General features: G+C 44.3%; 2 protein-coding genes across 3 annotated transcripts in view; one reads left to right on the forward strand and one right to left on the reverse strand.

The window, feature by feature from the left end:
* The first annotated feature begins 462 nt into the window (after positions 1 to 462).
* hars (histidyl-tRNA synthetase) lies at positions 463 to 12,897 on the forward strand. 2 transcript variants are annotated; one of them, XM_034884096.1, is made up of 14 exons: positions 482 to 663; positions 2,544 to 2,899; positions 3,578 to 3,667; positions 5,169 to 5,288; positions 7,076 to 7,171; positions 7,347 to 7,472; positions 7,609 to 7,716; positions 7,820 to 7,918; positions 8,745 to 8,838; positions 9,720 to 9,847; positions 9,947 to 10,219; positions 10,709 to 10,825; positions 11,466 to 11,612; positions 12,394 to 12,897. In XM_034884096.1, the coding sequence occupies exons 2-14, from the start codon at positions 2,795 to 2,797 to the stop codon at positions 12,451 to 12,453; spliced, it is 1,563 nt and encodes a 520-aa protein (XP_034739987.1). In that variant the 5' UTR covers positions 482 to 663; positions 2,544 to 2,794; the 3' UTR covers positions 12,454 to 12,897. The 2 variants fall into 2 exon arrangements, with proteins under 2 accessions (XP_034739988.1, XP_034739987.1); XM_034884097.1 differs by lacking the exon at positions 2,544 to 2,899 and having other exon boundaries at positions 463 to 663.
* Positions 12,898 to 13,596: 699 nt separating this feature from the next.
* Positions 13,597 to 16,812, reverse strand: part of dnd1 (DND microRNA-mediated repression inhibitor 1) — a 7,874-nt gene continuing 4,658 nt past the window's right edge. The window contains exons 3-5 of the mRNA XM_034884345.1: positions 14,979 to 15,304; positions 14,696 to 14,828; positions 13,597 to 14,230 (exon numbers count right to left, since the gene is read on the reverse strand). Coding sequence (XP_034740236.1) covers positions 13,692 to 14,230; positions 14,696 to 14,828; positions 14,979 to 15,304 — 998 coding nt within the window. The 3' untranslated portion in view covers positions 13,597 to 13,691. The remainder of the gene's footprint in view (positions 14,231 to 14,695; positions 14,829 to 14,978; positions 15,305 to 16,812) is intronic.

Genomic DNA, 16,812 nt, shown 5'->3' on the forward strand with positions numbered 1-16,812 from the left:
GTTGGATATCTTAATACATGTCTCTGTACTGATGATGCCTTGAATCAGAAACATACAGCCTAAAGATACTTTACAATTTTGTTTTGGTGATTTCGTCAGTTTTTCATTGCTCTGATTACCAGGTGCAAGCCTTTTGCTGCTCCTGCAGCATCTTAGAGCGGAGGTTCCCAGCCTGTAACCCTAACCCTAAGTAGTCATAGGTTGTAAAAAAAAAACTGGAATCAAATTAGTGTAATTTGAATTATTTTTTAGTGGCCAAAGTGAGAGTTCCCAGTATTTTAAAAGTACAATTAAAAATTTGAGAAATGTAAACAAAACAATAATAATTGCTTTGTGGACAATGCCAATGAATATTAAGTAAGATCAAATTTTTACAGTCCATGGTATTACAGCTGGGTACACGTCTTCATCATGTTCACTAGAAACATTGCATTTGTAATTATGAATATATACGACTTTTATTTAGAAAATATGAACCGGATGTCGTGCGTGTTTCCGTATCTGCTTTAGGCCACCATAGTCTACAGGGTTGTACCGGTGTGATTAACGGTGTAAATACATTAATGAATAGCCATGGAAGACAAGGCACAGATACAAGAGGCGATTAAAATCCAAGGTGAAGTCGTTCGGAAGTTAAAGTCAGAGAAGGCGAGCAAAGAGCAGGTCAGTACTCAATGTTAAAGTCCTCACATGCGGGTAACAGCATGTCCATTCGGCATTTAACAGAACGGGCTTGCTAGCTAGCCATACTGCATAGCTAACGCACCAAACCCCGTTTAACTTTCTGTCAAAGTAGCTTGGCCTTTAGCACATGCTGTTTTCCACAGCTGAATCACTGCTCTCTGATCTATTATAAGACACTCCATTTTTCGGCGGACATCACGTCCACCAACAGTTGCGTATTAAAATGAAACTCCCATGATAAAATATGAACTTCTTCCTCTGCCATTTATAAGCCGAATTATTTGGGAGATGACAATGATTCAGAAATCACAATTCAATATATTGTATGGTGCATAAGTGTTCAGTAATAAGGGAGTCAACATTAAAGTGGCGCTAAGTCACGGTAACCTAGGGATAACAGCCTGTTAGCTCTTCGCACTGGGGCCACTAGCTAGCTATTTAGCATCATGCTTAAGGTAGAAAAGACTGCTTGTCACCGACGATACGGCTGTCAGAAACCGCTCAAAACCAGATATAGCGTTAGTACATTTGTTTTTGCAAAGGGACGATTTAGACGACTCCGTCCCCATGCGTCTAAACATGAACTTGAAATGTGTAAGGATATAACGTAAGCTGATGCAATAACTTGCCTTATTAACACATTCAGATGCTACCAAAATTTTGAAAGAGCCTGTGACAATATAACGTATGTAGCGCTAGCCGATGTCTTCAGGTGCCAGGTTAATGCCTGGGGTCTGAAACACATAACTGACAGGGCAATGCTGTCTTTATCATCAGCCAGCACAAAGATTATTTTATTATTAAAGATTAAGACTATGTGCCAGTCAGCTGTTCTGGGCTACTGGATGAGGTTTATAGCCCTCTTCCTCTGTCATGCACCGTAGAGGATGTTGCAGCAGGTGGAGGGCTCTGAAGTTTTTTGTGAATTGAACGTTTCATAACAAAAATGTAAAGACCATAATGCATATTTTTATATATACAATGAATGTAAGCTTTGTGTCCTTTATTTGTCTTGTTTGGTCTGAAATCTCTGCCATGTCAGGGATGTTTGAGACCCAGGGGCCGCGTCTATGCAGTCACACGTGGTGCAGTAGTTATTGGAAGTGACAGTGCAGAGTTCAGTAGGTCTTTTTCACAGGAGACAACATCACAGTGGGAAATGTGTTAATAATAATAATAAGTTATTATTAATAAAAGGTGGCTCTGTTCTATTAAAGCGAGCTGTGACAGTGAGCCAGAATGCACAATAGTTATAGGGTCATGGAAGTAAGGCAGCTCATTCAACTTTGCACTTAACAGCATCTTACACAAAGTCGCTAGCGCTAAACCCACCGGACTCCATTTAAAAAAACAAGATTTTAGCGTGTATAGAGCCAATGCATTTTCACATGTAAATCTGTAAGCTGTGATGGTTGTAAAAGTGGAAAGACAACCCCAAAAGGTCTCATTTCATAGTTTTATTTTGTTCCTGTCGACTTTGAATGAAGTGTATTTTACGATGCTAAAATTACTTTAGCTTTAGCAAACACAGTTTTGCAGATGTTTTTGTTTTTTATGTTTAAAAATAGGATTTTACACTTAGAATATTAATCTAAGCCTGTCAGTGGCTAATGGAGCACTTTTGTGAACGTAAATACAATCTGCACAATGTTTTAAAATGCTGGAAACACTAAATGCACTCGACACAGTATTTGATACCGGGTCAGAGCAGGACTGTGCGTGTTTGTGTGTGTGTGTTGCGTTGGACTGGCGTCCTTGATTGACTTGATTTTATGTGATCTCATGTCCTGCCCTCCACCCTATGATGATGATGCGTCATGCCCCCCCCCCCCCCCCCCCCCCCCCCCCCCCCCCCCTAGTGACAGGGTTGCTTACCACTTTTCTCCTGTTCTTCCTGCCTGGCCCTGGATTACCCTTCATCATCTACCTCACTGTCTCCTGGACCTCTTTCTCACTTCCTGGTTCTGCTGCTACTGGCCGTTGGGATTGGCTGCTGTGGCTGACCCTGTACAACTCCACTGGACATTGCTGTACCCATGATGCACTCCTGAACTTTAACCGGTCGGATTTCTGGACTTATTGTTCTTTTTGTCCGTGCTGTGGGACCAACATGCTGGCCGTGTTCTGTGTTCGTGCTTTCTCTGGTCCGGGGGCCCTCCGCACTGCAACACGGCTCCGATCTGGGCATTCTCTACCGGGGATCACTGTTGCGCAGGTAGGCCTCTGTAGGGGATGTGTGTGTGTGTGTGCATGTGTGCGCTAGTACGTGTAGATTTTGTTGGCACAGTTATAATCTGAAAAATAATCAGTTTCACGATTATTAAGCATTAATTAATTAATGTATGAAAACCTTTATATTTAAATTCATCTGAAAAGATTAGAGACTAGAAGTGACTCAGTCTCACCACAAACAAAAGTCCAGTCAGAGACTACAGTGCTGTCCTTCTTAACCCTTGTATTGTCTTCCCGTTGACCATTTGTTTTTCTGCGTCAAACTTTTGTTGGAAGGTTTTTGTCACCTGATGTTTTTGAGCTTTTCCCGATGTTTTTGTCAGGTTTTTTTCAAGTTTTTTTAACTCAGTCAATTCCCGCGGCGACCGGTCCCAGTGTCTGATGTGAGGTGCGAGTGCTCAAATGTTCATGTTGTCTAGGAGGTTTAAGAAGAACTGCACAGTCTGCCACACCGAGCCTGCAGTCAGTTAACAGTTGGTGTAGCGGAGCCCTGATAATATCAGTTAATTAACCGTGATGTTTTAAAGCGCGGTGAATAGTGGAACTAGTCGTTACATGGCATTGGTAGTTTTTCAAGTTTCTCGTTGACGTGTTTGTGTGTCTGTGTGTGTGTGTGTGTGTGTGTGTGTGTGTGTGTGTGTGTGTGTGTGTGCGATTGCAGATTGATGAAGAGGTAGCCAAACTGTTGCAGCTGAAGGCTCAGATAGGAGGAGACGATGGCAAACATCAGTTTGTCCTCAAGACGGCAAAGGTAAGACCCTCGTGCTCCCGTATTCAAACACATGCTTTTACTTCGGAAAGGGGAATAAAAACATATTCTGTCGGGCCAACATGGTTAAATTAAATTCATGATTTGTATCTTGGATGCTCTCCACTGCAGATGGAATCTGGCTATCACTGTGACCATGACATCCATTCATAACATATATCCTCACGTCACGTCTTCTGCTGTCCCATTCTGCCTGTCCCACAGCTGCAGACGGCAGGGACGAGTTGGCCTTGTGGTTCATCACCATAACTTAGGACATCCGGATATTTCCAAAACCCATTTTCCTCTTCAGCTAACTGCTGAGGAACCGAAACTAGCAGCGAACAACACATCTGTTTTGCAGAACAGTAACATTCTTAAAACTCATTTCAGTAGCTCAGGGGTTGCAGCGGCTCAGTCCGTTGGGACTTGGAGGGTCGCTGGTTCAAGTCCCCCTTGTGGACCAGTACCGAGTGTGGATTTGTAGCTGGAGAGATGCCACTTCCCCTCCTGTGCACTGTCAGGTGCTCTTGAGCAAGGCCCCCCCAACCGCACAGGGCACTGGTCCAGCACTGGCAGCCCACTCACTCTGACATCTCTTCATTAGAGTGTGAGTGTGTGTGTGGCCTGTGTGTGTGTGGCCTGTGTGTAAGGCCTGTGTGTAGTGATCACTAACAAAACAGAATGTGAATTGTAATTTCCCCCATAAACAGGATAAATTAAATTAAAAAATATTCACATTCACTTAGCCAGTTTATTCATTACAATTCCTGTATTTCAGGGTTTCCCCTGCCTTTATAAGTCTTGGGTGTAAAAACATCTCCTCCCTATCTGCTAGCTGCCTGTCCGCAGAACACACTGTCAAAAATGTGGCCTCTGTAGACAGCCCAGACTCCACAAAAACAAACTGCACCACCCGGCACCCTAAAAAAAATTAACAGTGTTCCAGGATTTAGGGGTAGGGGTTGGGGGGTTAGTGCATGTGCACATGAAGGTGTGGGGAGGGGAGGAGAGAGAAGTTAGAAGGTGGGTAAACCAAGTTTGGTTTTTCTAAATGGACGTTCATGTTCGCCCTAACTTCCAACACGAGGATGTGGTTAGCTAGAGTCAGCGCTAACCTCGGGGAATACAACATAAACTGAGTGTTTTTACAGCTAGAAAGAGGAGGGAGGGGCGAGCTAGCCTCCGTTTTGTTTGACAATACTTCCAACGTCAACAAGAAGTGACGTCACCCAACATCACTTTTACAATCTTTTAAAAATTGTGTTATTTATTTATTTATCTGCTCTGGCTTTTCCAAAGTTGTATACACGGGCACGGTGATAATAATGGTCTACAATGACGTGAAATTGCATTTTGTTAAAAAAACGAGAGGAAAGACCCTTTTACCCCTCCACCAAAGTTGCACACCCAAGTCTTCGATGAACCCAGGGAAAACACTGTAGTCCTTTGAAAGCTTTCACCTGGCAGTCCGACTGAAACGCAGCGAATGTCTCTCTGCCAGGGAACGAGGGACTACAACCCCAAGCAGATGGCCATCAGAGAGCGAGTCTTCAACACCATCATCGGCTGCTTCAAACGCCACGGAGCGGAGACCATCGACACACCTGTTTTTGAACTCAAGGTAGATTTGCACGCAACACAACTGAACACGTTCACCAGTCAGCGCTAGGGCTTGATATAATAGATCAAGAGTCGCGATGGGTGTGTAATATTTTGTTTATTTTGTGGAGCGGTGCGTCCCATCCGTTGGCCGTGGGGCTGAGTTGTGTTGGATTTAGAGCTCGCTTGAAACGCTATAATGATCATTCCATTGGCCGGTTACTGTGCCACTTGCACATCTGAGTGCAGTCAGCGCACGGAGCCCCTATGGGACAAACCCTGGTGTACCACGTGTGTGTGCATATTTCAATAGAGTGACAGTATAAGTGAAGAAATAGATTCAGAGAAGCGAAAAGAAGTACCATGTTCTCTTAATTTATTTTACACAGTAAAACATGTCCTGTTCTCTTTATTTTTATACTGTCCAACCAGTAAATGTCCTGTTCTGCAGACATGGTTGTTATTTATTTAGTTAGTTAGTTAGTTAGTTAGTTAGTTAGTTAGTTAGTTAGTTCAAGTCTAATATGAGTCAGATGAAACAAACCTTGTGTTGTAAGAAAACCTTGATTTATTTGCTATGATTCTATTTTGATGCATTTTCCTGCAACCTTTTTTGATTTTATATATGTTTAGTAATATAAAAATGAATGTCGATATCACAGTATCACTTTTTTTTAAATATCATGCAACCCTGGTCCACAGCTTAGCAACCAGACATCAGCCTTTGGTTGCCAAAATTGACAACGCGGTTACCGTGTTTCAACCCTTGTGTTGTCTTCCCGTCGACGGTGCAACTCTTTATTTTTCTGGGTCACAATTGAAACCTTTTTTTTCCAATGTTTTAGTCGTCTTTTTCTAAACCTTTATTGCTTTTCCCAAGATGCTTTTGTCAGTTTTTTCTGTGCCTTTTGACGTTTTTGTTTGTTTTTTCCGTATCGAAACAATAAACTGTGGAATGTAAATGATTATTAGAGATTAAAGAAACAATAACTTTTAACAAGAATGACTTCTTTCACCAGTAAATTTCCTGTTAAAAGAAAGAAAAGAAAAAATGAGAACAAGGTATTTTACAATAACTTTGAATGCACCATGATGTTTACTATTTTACCAGTAAACGCAGCATTTTGTCCAGCCGTGACCAGAGCTAGTTTGTGTCTTTTAGCTCATAGTTTTACCGGCACACTGTTGGACGTCCCGTTGCTAAACAGAGCAAAGTTAAAAAATATTAAAGTTCTGATAAATACAATTTAAAAAAAAATATGGAAAGTATAAAAAATAACATATGAAACTTAAAGTCCTTTGAACAAAAACACAATAACAACAACAAAAAATGTAAGAGTTGCCGAGAGGGACGTTGTAGAGCGCCCTCTGGTGGACAGTCTTCAACACTCAATACATGGTTGAAGGGTGTTTAGTCTTTTCTTTTTAAATTAATTTTTTTAATATTCATTTATCTGCCATTATAAATACCAATAGTTTGAAAATGCTTAATATAGGCCGGTCATATTGGTCTGGCTCTAATGGAAATCATTTCCGACGTTCTTTTATTGAACATTGAATTGAATATAAAAGGTTTAAAGTCTCAAAGAGTTCTGCTGATATTTTCGTTTAACTGACACAAAAATGTCTGAGTGTCTTTTACGATACGTCGAAGTCTTTAGCGATGTGTTTATTGTGCCAGTTGATATCTCAATTACGTTTAAAAAAATATATATAATAAATCAATAAAAGGAGTGATATACTGTGCATGCGTGCTAAGCGTGTCCCATTCACCGCTGGGATGTTGTGTCCTCTGTGTGTGGTGCGCAGGAGACGCTGACGGGGAAATATGGAGAAGATTCCAAGCTCATCTACGACCTCAAAGACCAGGGAGGAGAGCTGCTGTCCCTCAGATATGACCTCACTGTATCCCCCCAACACACATCAGGGCTTTTCCTGACTCTAAATGGGTCTTTGGGGGGGGGGGGGGGGTTTGTCTGGTTGTTCGTGGTGAAAAACAGATTCTCAATTAATTTTTATTTTTGTATCGTAGTTTTTATCATCAAAAAGAGTGTGTGTTCCTTGACCTGCCCTCTCTCAGGTGCCCTTTGCCCGCTACCTGGCCATGAACAAGATAACCAACATCAAGCGCTACCACATCGCTAAGGTGTACCGCCGTGACAACCCGGCCATGACCCGCGGACGCTACCGAGAGTTCTACCAATGTGTGAGACTCAATCCGATACGTTTTCACTCCCGCCAGGGACACAGAGCCGCTGGACTGTTAGATCTCATGGAGACGGACCAGGTTTAATTTGTGTTGTGTGTGTCTGTGTGTGTGTGTGTGTGTGTGTCTGTTTCAGGATTTTGACATCGCAGGCCAGTACGATGGCATGATTCCAGATGCTGAGTGTCTGAAGATTGTCCATGAAATCCTCAGTGAGCTGGACCTCGGAGACTTCCGTATCAAGGTTTGTCACATTTGTTCAGTGGCATTTCATGTCATTGACTGTGAAGGTGTGGAGCGACTTTGATCAGTAGTGCGATCTCTGTGACCGCGTCCTCCGTTTCCAGGTCAACGACAGACGCATCCTCGACGGGATGTTTGCTGTGTGCGGCGTCCCGGATGACAAGTTCCGCTCCATCTGTTCTACAGTGGATAAACTGGACAAGGTGAGTGCATGCTCTCAGCTTTGGCCTTCAATAGCCACCAGGTCTGGATTTGTTGTGGAACAACTGTGGCCATGACTGACCCACAAGATCTCGCAAATTCATGTATGATCGCGCAATATAACAGGATGTAGTATCTATAAACATTGGTCTGGCAATGTAAGACTTATCTGATGTGAACGCCTTCCACACGCCTCCGATGTATTCCCTTCTCTCTATCATTGATCAGCATCTGGTAGGAATGTCACGATGCATTGTGATCCGGTTAGAAATCGATTGATATAAATGTTTATAGAGCAGTTAGCTGGCTTAAACGCGGTTTAACTGCTGACAACTAGACGCTGTAAAGTGTGTCAGTCCGTAGCTAAAGACACAGAGGAGACAGCATGGACGCCGCTGCTGTCGGATTGACAACAGTGACGGGACTTTAGTGTTGTGTTTTGGGTCCAGCTCCGTAATCTTGTGTTGCGTTCAATGTTGTTGTAAAATACCCTTTCAGCCATGTAGTGTTTCTTCTTTTTGTCGGTTAACAGCAAACTGTTGAAAACAGCTGTCGACATTTTAAATAAATCATTTAAATCAAACCATACAGCCTTAGCAATGAACAAGCCTTTCTTTAATCTTTCATTTTTTTAAATAATTTTTTGTTATTAAAGATTTTTCAGTTGCACTGTTGTGGACAGTGTATATAAATAAAGGAAGATTTTGCACTGAATTCTGAAATCGTCAGAAAACTGTCGTGAATCGTATGGAATCATGAGTTGAGTATACGTTACATCCCTAGTATCTGTCTTTGAGCAATGTCCTCGTGTCTTTCTGCCCCCCTCAGATGCCCTGGGAGGACGTGAAGAAGGAGATGGTGAATGAGAAGGGCTTATCGGAGGAGGCTGCCGACCGAATCGGAGAATACGTCAGTTTGCAAGGTGAGACTTCCCCCAAACTCACACAAAATGAGACATCTGGCCTCAGAAAGGCTGTCCAATCAGCTGGCTGCTTGACCAAGACCCTACCATTGGGATCAGTTGCTGGTTTTGTTAGTCTTCAAGACCAGTGGTCTTCAATGTTTTTTAAGCCAAGGACCCGTTAACAGAGAGAGACGAAGCAGGGACCCTCTACTACACATATTGTAACTGGGCCTGTAATAACGCCTTTATACATAACTTTTTTTAGTGCATACAAAACTAAGCTATTTTATTATATATTATATATTAAAATATTAATTGTTGGCATACATGTGGAACAGTACATTATTCACAGTCTAGGGTAGGCCTGCATGATTAATCGTTATAAAATCGCTATCTCAATTCACCCTGTTCACAATTTAATTTTTAATTATTTAAAATAAAAAACATACATTTTTAAATTTTCAAACCAAGCGCTGCAGTGCTCTCCCTTCTCTTCATTGAAGCCTCCGTGTGTACAGGCTTGCGGTGACGTGCAATGAGCTATAGGTGCCAAAACAATCTATGTTTGGTCCTGCCACTTTGATTTGTTTTGTCATTGTTCATGTGTGCAATAAACATCACACTTCGTGAGAAAAGAATTATGACAGGGAATCGTAATATCAATTCTACGCAAAAAAATCGTGATTCTTATTTCCCCCGAGTCATGCAGGCCTATAGATGGTCAATCTAATGCTTGCGGCGCGACACACGAGCTGCGGGAGCGCGCGGTAATGCTCAGAAATCCACGGGCAGTGAGCCGGAGCGGGATTAAGAAAACAGTCGCTCACAGGGCTCCTCAGCCTGCGTCTGCTCCGGTGGGTCAGTGTGCGCTGCTTGTCAAACAGCTGCTGGTGTTGCAGGTGGAATGGACTTAGCAGAGCGCCTCCTGCAGGACCACAGGATGTCTCAGAGCAAGCAGGCGTGTGCCGGCCTGTCGGACATCAAGCTGCTCTTCAGCTACCTGCAGCTCTTCCAGGTCACAGACAAGGTACTGCTGTTTTACTTTAGTCATCAGAATGGAAGTTTTTTTTTTTACTGCACTTTATTCTTTCTTTGTTTGTTCACAACCTGTCTGTCCCCCCTGCAGGTGGTGTTTGATCTGAGTCTGGCCCGCGGCCTCGACTACTACACAGGAATCATTTACGAGGCGGTGTTGACTCAGGCCGGGGTGGCCCCGGCACCCGCTGTAGCCCAGAACGGGGCGCCGGCGGAGGAGAGCGTCGGCGTGGGCAGCGTGGCGGGCGGCGGGCGCTACGACGGCCTGGTGGGCATGTTCGATCCCAAAGGCAGGAAGGTGCCGTGTGTCGGTGTCAGCATCGGCATCGAGAGGATCTTCTCCATCATGGAGCAGAAGGCTGAGGTGTGTGTATGTGCAGGCTGGAACTGTGTGTGTGCAGACTGTAGCTGCGTGCGTGCGTGCGAGCTCGCTAGGGGTGGGAATCACCAGATGCCTCCCGATTTAATATCAACTCAATACTTATGCAACAATCCGATATTATTGCAATTTTAAACATATTGCAAATATTCAGCTAATTTTTCCCAATTTCAATTTATGTGCCCAAAAGGAAACTGTCAACATGTGTTTCATCTAAAAAGATCCATGTCTCTGTTTGTTCACCTCAGTTCAATTTTCTTGCTGCAAAATGGGATTGTCAAGCAGACCGACTGACAACACATATAGTAGAAGATTGATACTTGGTGCCTGTGTATTGATGCGGTATTGCCACTGAAAATATTGCGTTACTATGCTGTTTCGAATTTTTTCCCATTTTTTCCTATCGATTTTTTCCCTACCCCTAGTGCGTGCATGCGCACAGACTGTAACTGTGTGTGTGTGTGTGTTGTTCAGGCGTTAGCAGAGAAGGTCCGGACCACGGAGGTTCAGGTGATGGTGGCGTCTGCTCAGAAGAACCTGCTGGAGGAGAAACTCCGACTCATCACGGAGCTCTGGAACGCTGGCATTAAGGTTTGTGTGTGTGTGTGTGTGTTACAGCAAAGCTGCTGGCCAGGTGTTATTTTCCTTTGTTCACGGGCCGCCATCAGCCATCCAAATTTTGGTATTATCAGCGTATGGTTTGGTGCGTTCTCGTTTGTGGGAGAGAGACGATTATCTTCAGAGTGAGTGGTGACCCCAGTCATGTGGCGTTTTTCCATTCCATGGTACCTCCTCAAATCGCCTTTATTGGTTTTCCATTATGAACAAAAAGTCCCTGGCACCTGCCAACAGGTACTTTTTATTTATGTTTTTCCTATCCCTTCAGTCAAGGCTCCACACGAGCTGAGGCGATACCAAAAGGTGACGTGAAAACCTGCAGACTACTGATTGGTAGGAGAGACTCCTCTCTAATCACTGCGTCATCATTACTAGTGACATATGGGCGTGTCCTGGACGCCCACATGTCATATAGCGTTGCTGCGATGTGTCGTTTCATTTTATGAGAGGTGACGTCAGGCGACGGCGTAGGGTCGGTAAAAAAGTCAGTAGGGAGGTACAAGATCTTTTATGCCATGTGTCTATTGTTTATTTTTACAAACTTCACACAGAATGGGGTTTGGATGTGTTTTTCTTTGATTTTGGATTGAATGCTGCACGTGCTGCTTTCTAGGCAGAGGTGATGTATAAGAAGAACCCCAAACTGCTGAGTCAGCTGCAGCACTGTGAGGAGTCGGGCATCCCGCTGGTCGCCATCCTCGGAGAACAGGAGCTGAAAGATGGAGTGGTCAAGCTCCGCGTCGTGGCCACCAGAGAGGAGGTGAGACGGTGACACACACACACGCGCGATTCCTGATTCAAGCACAAAACTTTACTCCTAATTTCCACCGGCTGCGTATTGGCTCCACTGCGCGGCGGCTCTGCCATCCATCAATACCCAACAGGTCCGGACTTGTTGTGGAACGGCTGCTTTTGTGGAATAGAACTACAAATCCAACAACAGTTTGTTTCCATCCAGAAGAGTAGAGAGGAAACAACTCTGCGCTGTTTTCAAGGTGTAGTGCATGCGCCATTTTATTTTGAAAATTAACCGGATGTTTTATTTTGTTTCTGTGCTCGACTAAAAAGTCGGAATGCAGTCGTTCTGCAGTCAGTGGAAATACACACATTGACTTTAATAAAAACCTAATGACTCCGTCCCCGTTTGGGAGAGGATCTGGAGCTTTTCCGCAACCGGTGGAATTTAGGAGTTAGCTGTTGTCTACAAGCGTGCCGAGTTTAAGGAAGAATGAAACTAGAACGTCAAAGTGAAAGGTAAACAGCAGGGACGACGAGTTAAGATGGTAAGAATAGTAAACTGGTGGAGAATTATCTAGCTTCTAAATATGCTGTTCTAAGTCCAGATCGCAATATAGACTGACTAAACAAATGAATGTGGCATGATTGAGTATTTCATCACCAGCCTCCCAGCCAGCCTTGATACAGATATGCACACACTCTTTCTGCCTAAACAAACGGGTGTTGGCCCTGACAGCGTTTGAGTTTTCGGTGGATAGATCTGGTTGCAGGACTAACCTCCTCGTCCTGTTTCCTCTCCTCAGGTTGATATTTCCAGAGCAGATCTTATAGCTGAGATCAAGAAGAGGACCTCTGAGGCCTAGCCATCCACCAACCTGATCACTTCAAACCGAGACGCTCTGCACAATGACAAGTCACGTTGCCCGCTGCAACACAGCACGCCAAAAGCAATGACTGGACAACCCCACCCAGACTAAAACCTTCAGCTGACATGGAATGCAATGTGTGTTAAACGTTGTTTAATAGTGTGCTCTGAGGAAACTCATTGATATTAACTATTTAAGCTCAAGAGGTCAAGGTTTGTCCTCCTCCGTAAAGCTGCTGGAGATCACTTTGGTCTTCATCCCATTGAGTTAAATCTGTTTTCAGAAACATCTGTCCAGGACCGAGGACGGCCGCTGTCCAACCCGAACCCATCCCCCGATTTACTGCATTGCAACTTAAACTTATTTCTACCTTTTATCAAACATGACTGTACTGTCAAGTGTGTCAAATAAAAGCATTCATCATTCTGCTCAGTACTATAAGCAGCTGCTGTGTTGACTGATAGAAGGGTGTGTGCATGCTTAGTGACAGTGACACAGCTGTCAGCCCTCTTACCCAGCAGGCTCTGCACTGCGTTCCCGCGACTCATCAAGCCCATTCAAGTCATTGCTTGATATTCCACCAGCCACGCCGCGTCCCAGAAGAGCGCGTGAAGCAGCTCTCCACTCCGCTAAGGATACGCCGCGGGGTCATGTGTAGATAGCCAGTGGGACTATATAGTCAATTTAATAAATCATATTGGGCAATCGTATTTACAATGTATGTTTGCAAGGAGGGATGAATAAAGTATTTTAAAGACCGCACTCAAACTATATTGGGTATGACACTAAACTTGCATCTACAGTGGGCTGTTGCACTATGGGTAACTAATGATCGGGATGGTAAAGAACACTTTTGGCAAATTTTGGGAATTCACGCGACCTGTATTACTGCACGTTTACCAATAATAGCAGGATTGATAATCAAAACCACCATCTGATTTTAAATTCAACGTGAAACCAGGGGGAAACGGTGACACGTTAGTTTTTCATTCTACACAGCACACCACCATCCCCTTTTCTTTTCAAAACTAATTTAATTAAAATGAGGAACCAATCCAACAGTAACAATAACAAACATGCAGAAAACAAACCACAGAAGATTAAACAAGACAAACTACAAACTACTGTCATAAAAGCATGCAGAAATCAACAAACTACATATTAAACTTTTTTTTAGATATAACATAAAGCAAACTGTGCTATATATTTATACATGTGTGCATCTGCTGAGCGTATCAGCGGGCCAACTCATTACTGTACATCCTGTGCAGAACCTGCTGGGCCGCGGCCCGCTGGGCCTCCTCCCACATGCTCACAGCTGTGGGTCCCGGCAGGATCAGGACCAGCCCTTTGAAGGCCGCGCTCAGCCCGGGGACACACACGTCGTAGGTAAAGTAGAGGAATCCATCCGGCCCAGCGTGGCTGTAGTAAATCTCATAGAGTGGCTGGCCGACGCCAGTCGCCTCACACAGCGTACGCAGGAGCGTCACAGGGGACGAGGCGTGCGCTGGAGATGCCGGGGGCCCCTGGAAGGTGGTGCTGGGTGGCGTGGTGGCAGTGGGTCCTCCCACTGCTCTGCAGAACGCCAGCGGGGTGGACTGAGGGCAGGCCAGGCGAGGAGGCGGGCGCAAGGGCTGAGAGTGCAGGATGTGGCGCGGCGGCTTCACGGTGGACGGCACGAGGCTCTTGGGAGGTTTGTGTTGCTCGTCCGGGCTCGGCTTCGCGGCCGACTGCCATTTGACCGAAATGTTCATCGCAAACTTCTTCTTGAATGCTGAAGACAAAAAGACGAGATGTACAAAAGTGAGGCCCACAGCAGATTCTCTAAGAACAGGCTTGTTGGAGATGAGCTAGGCCTGCGAAGAATCAATTGCCGCCCAATGCATGCTGGGTAGATTTGTGTGGATTTGATGCTGACTTGCTCTGAAGTAATGCACACATGGGCCACGCTAACTTCTCGAAATCACGGAGGCCGCCGTTTTAAAGGGCTTTTAAGTGCTTTTTGTCTGATTTGAAAGTCTTGTTCTGTACACAACACGTGTGGCTGATTGTGACGTCAGAGACTAAATCTGTTCAGATTACAGATCATCTACAGTCTGTTAATAACAGTTATTAACATCAACAAATCATATACAGTCTGTTATTAACAGGTAATCTACAATTATTAACATCAACAAATATCTACAGTCTGTTATTAACTGATCATCTACCGTTATTAACATCAACGTCCCTCACGTACCTTCCACCAGCCCCTTCTTGGCCATGGAGGCTGCATGGTGGGACGAGAAGGCGACTATAGCAGACACGCCCTCTATGCTAGGCCCCGCCTTCAGGGACAGCCTCTCCACCCCCTCTGCCAGAACCCGCAGGACCTGGCAGAAAACAGTAGGTACATAACCAAAAAAAAAAAACTTATTCACAAACGCATTTTCACTGTTTGCAACATTTTAACCATAACCTACTGAGTGAATCTCTCCGTTAAAAGCATAGAGACATGGATCTGAGCCCCAGAGCCGTGGTACCTGCAGTAGTTCCTCTTGTTGGGTACCGTCCGGCAGGTTCCCCATACAGAGATGTCTCTTCTCGGTGCTGCGGCGGACGCTGAGATGGAAGCCGGGCTCCAGCGTGTACCCGTGCAGCAGATTGATGGCTTTGGTGGCGACAGCCGGTGAGCCATATTTGGCGTAGGCGAAGCCGCGGTTCTGGCCGCTGAAGTTCATCATGAGCCGGAACTCCCAGAGGGGCCCCACAGAGCTGAACAGGGGGATCAGCAGATCCTCGTAGGTGTCCCGCGGGATCTGGCTGATGAAGACCTCACAGCGTGCTCCTGGGGCCGGCCCGTCCCACACTGACGGGACAACGCGGGAGGAGACAGGAGTTCAAATGGGAAATCAAACAATTTACTATCACTGGCTACTTTGTCTGTATAGTGTCTAAAGATAGATACACAGTGCTGCGCATAGATTACATAGATTAAAGGGCAATTGTGAAGTACAAAAATGTCCTTTTCTTTAACAGTGTTATGTTCTCAACTAAAAATCTACTGAAGGTTTTTTACATATTAACTTTTTTTTTTTGACCTAATAAATGTGGAATGTCTGATGTCTGAGCAAATCTAACATGACAATTTAAAGGCTTAGGCGGGTGTGAAAAAATGCTGCAAAGTACGTAAACTTGAAAAAAGTTGGGGAACGTTGAGGATTGTTGACGCTGTGGTTAGCCAAGGAAACTTAGGGCAGGATATGAAAAACAAATGAGGCGTATATCCGTTTGGAATGGGAAGATGTCGAGCAGAAACCAGTGGTGGGCCTACTCAGGTACAGCCTCCGACACGGAAGCAAGGCAAAGCGACTATGCAAGAAAACAGGGTCGGAGGTGTGGCTTTTTTATGGCTACATAGAGAACTATAAAGGTCATAGAACTGTACGATGTGAGAAAAAAACGAATAAAAACCAAATTTCTTCATGAAAAAGGGGCTGGATCTATTTGGACCACTAAACCGGAGAAAGAGCTTTGAAAATAGCCTTCCATATCCCTCTGGGTTGGGACAGAGCCAGAACACACGTCAGTGTTGCATCCGCAGACCTACATATCTGCAGATTTCACCAAGTCAAATTTAAAGTGCTCATTGTAGGCTTTTTGGCTTTTGCCCCTTTCCTTTATTGTGTTATAAATCTTTTTTCTGCATATTATAGGTTTACAAAGTAAAAAAGCCAAAAGTCCCCCCCCCCCCCCCAAAAAAAGGGACTTTGTCACTTTGTAACACACATTTATAATGCTCGCAGAGCTGCTAGCCTGGCACGCCCTCATACTCTGCTTCTGACTGGCTAGTAGTCCTTACCTAACTACTGCGCAGGTAAAAAAGATAGAACAGAAGTGAGATGCATCACTCTGTAGCTAAAACAGAGAGCTCAACACACAGGGTGAAAAGAGGAGCTATAACACAGAGGCTCAGTGGTTAGCACTTCTGTTAATTAATGTGCATTGTCCTAATCAAATAATTAATCTTAATGTGTAGTAAAACAAAAAATATGGTGTTTTTCAATTAAACCATGTTAACCTATTTAGACATAACCCATAAATGCAATTATGAACCTGAAAATTAGCATAATATGAGCACTTTAAGACTTGAGTTTGCTAAACTTCCCCATAGCTGAAGAATAAAAGCTGTTGTACGTCTGTGGTGCAATCGGAAAGAGACTCGCACCATTAATATTAAGTTGCATGTTGATTTGATTTGTAGTCCTAATTAGGGCTGTAATCAACCAAAGAAAATCTTGGTCCACTAAAGTCGGGAAATTTCCGACTAAAAATCGACTGGTTGGGTGTGTGTGTGTGTGTGTGTGTGTGTGTGTG

Source organism: Etheostoma cragini, chromosome 10 (assembly GCF_013103735.1).
Source record: "Etheostoma cragini isolate CJK2018 chromosome 10, CSU_Ecrag_1.0, whole genome shotgun sequence".
In the NCBI taxonomy this organism is placed as follows: Eukaryota; Metazoa; Chordata; class Actinopteri; order Perciformes; family Percidae; genus Etheostoma; species Etheostoma cragini.

Coding starts and splice junctions, on each gene's coding strand:
- hars (XM_034884096.1), top strand. CDS start 2,795: ATGCTGGCCGTGTTCTGTGTTCGTGCTTTCTCTGGTCCGGGGGCCCTC. Junction 5,289..7,075: donor CACCTGTTTTTGAACTCAAG/GTAGATTTGCAC, acceptor TGTGGTGCGCAG/GAGACGCTGACGGGGAAATA. Junction 10,826..11,465: donor TCTGGAACGCTGGCATTAAG/GTTTGTGTGTGT, acceptor GCTGCTTTCTAG/GCAGAGGTGATGTATAAGAA.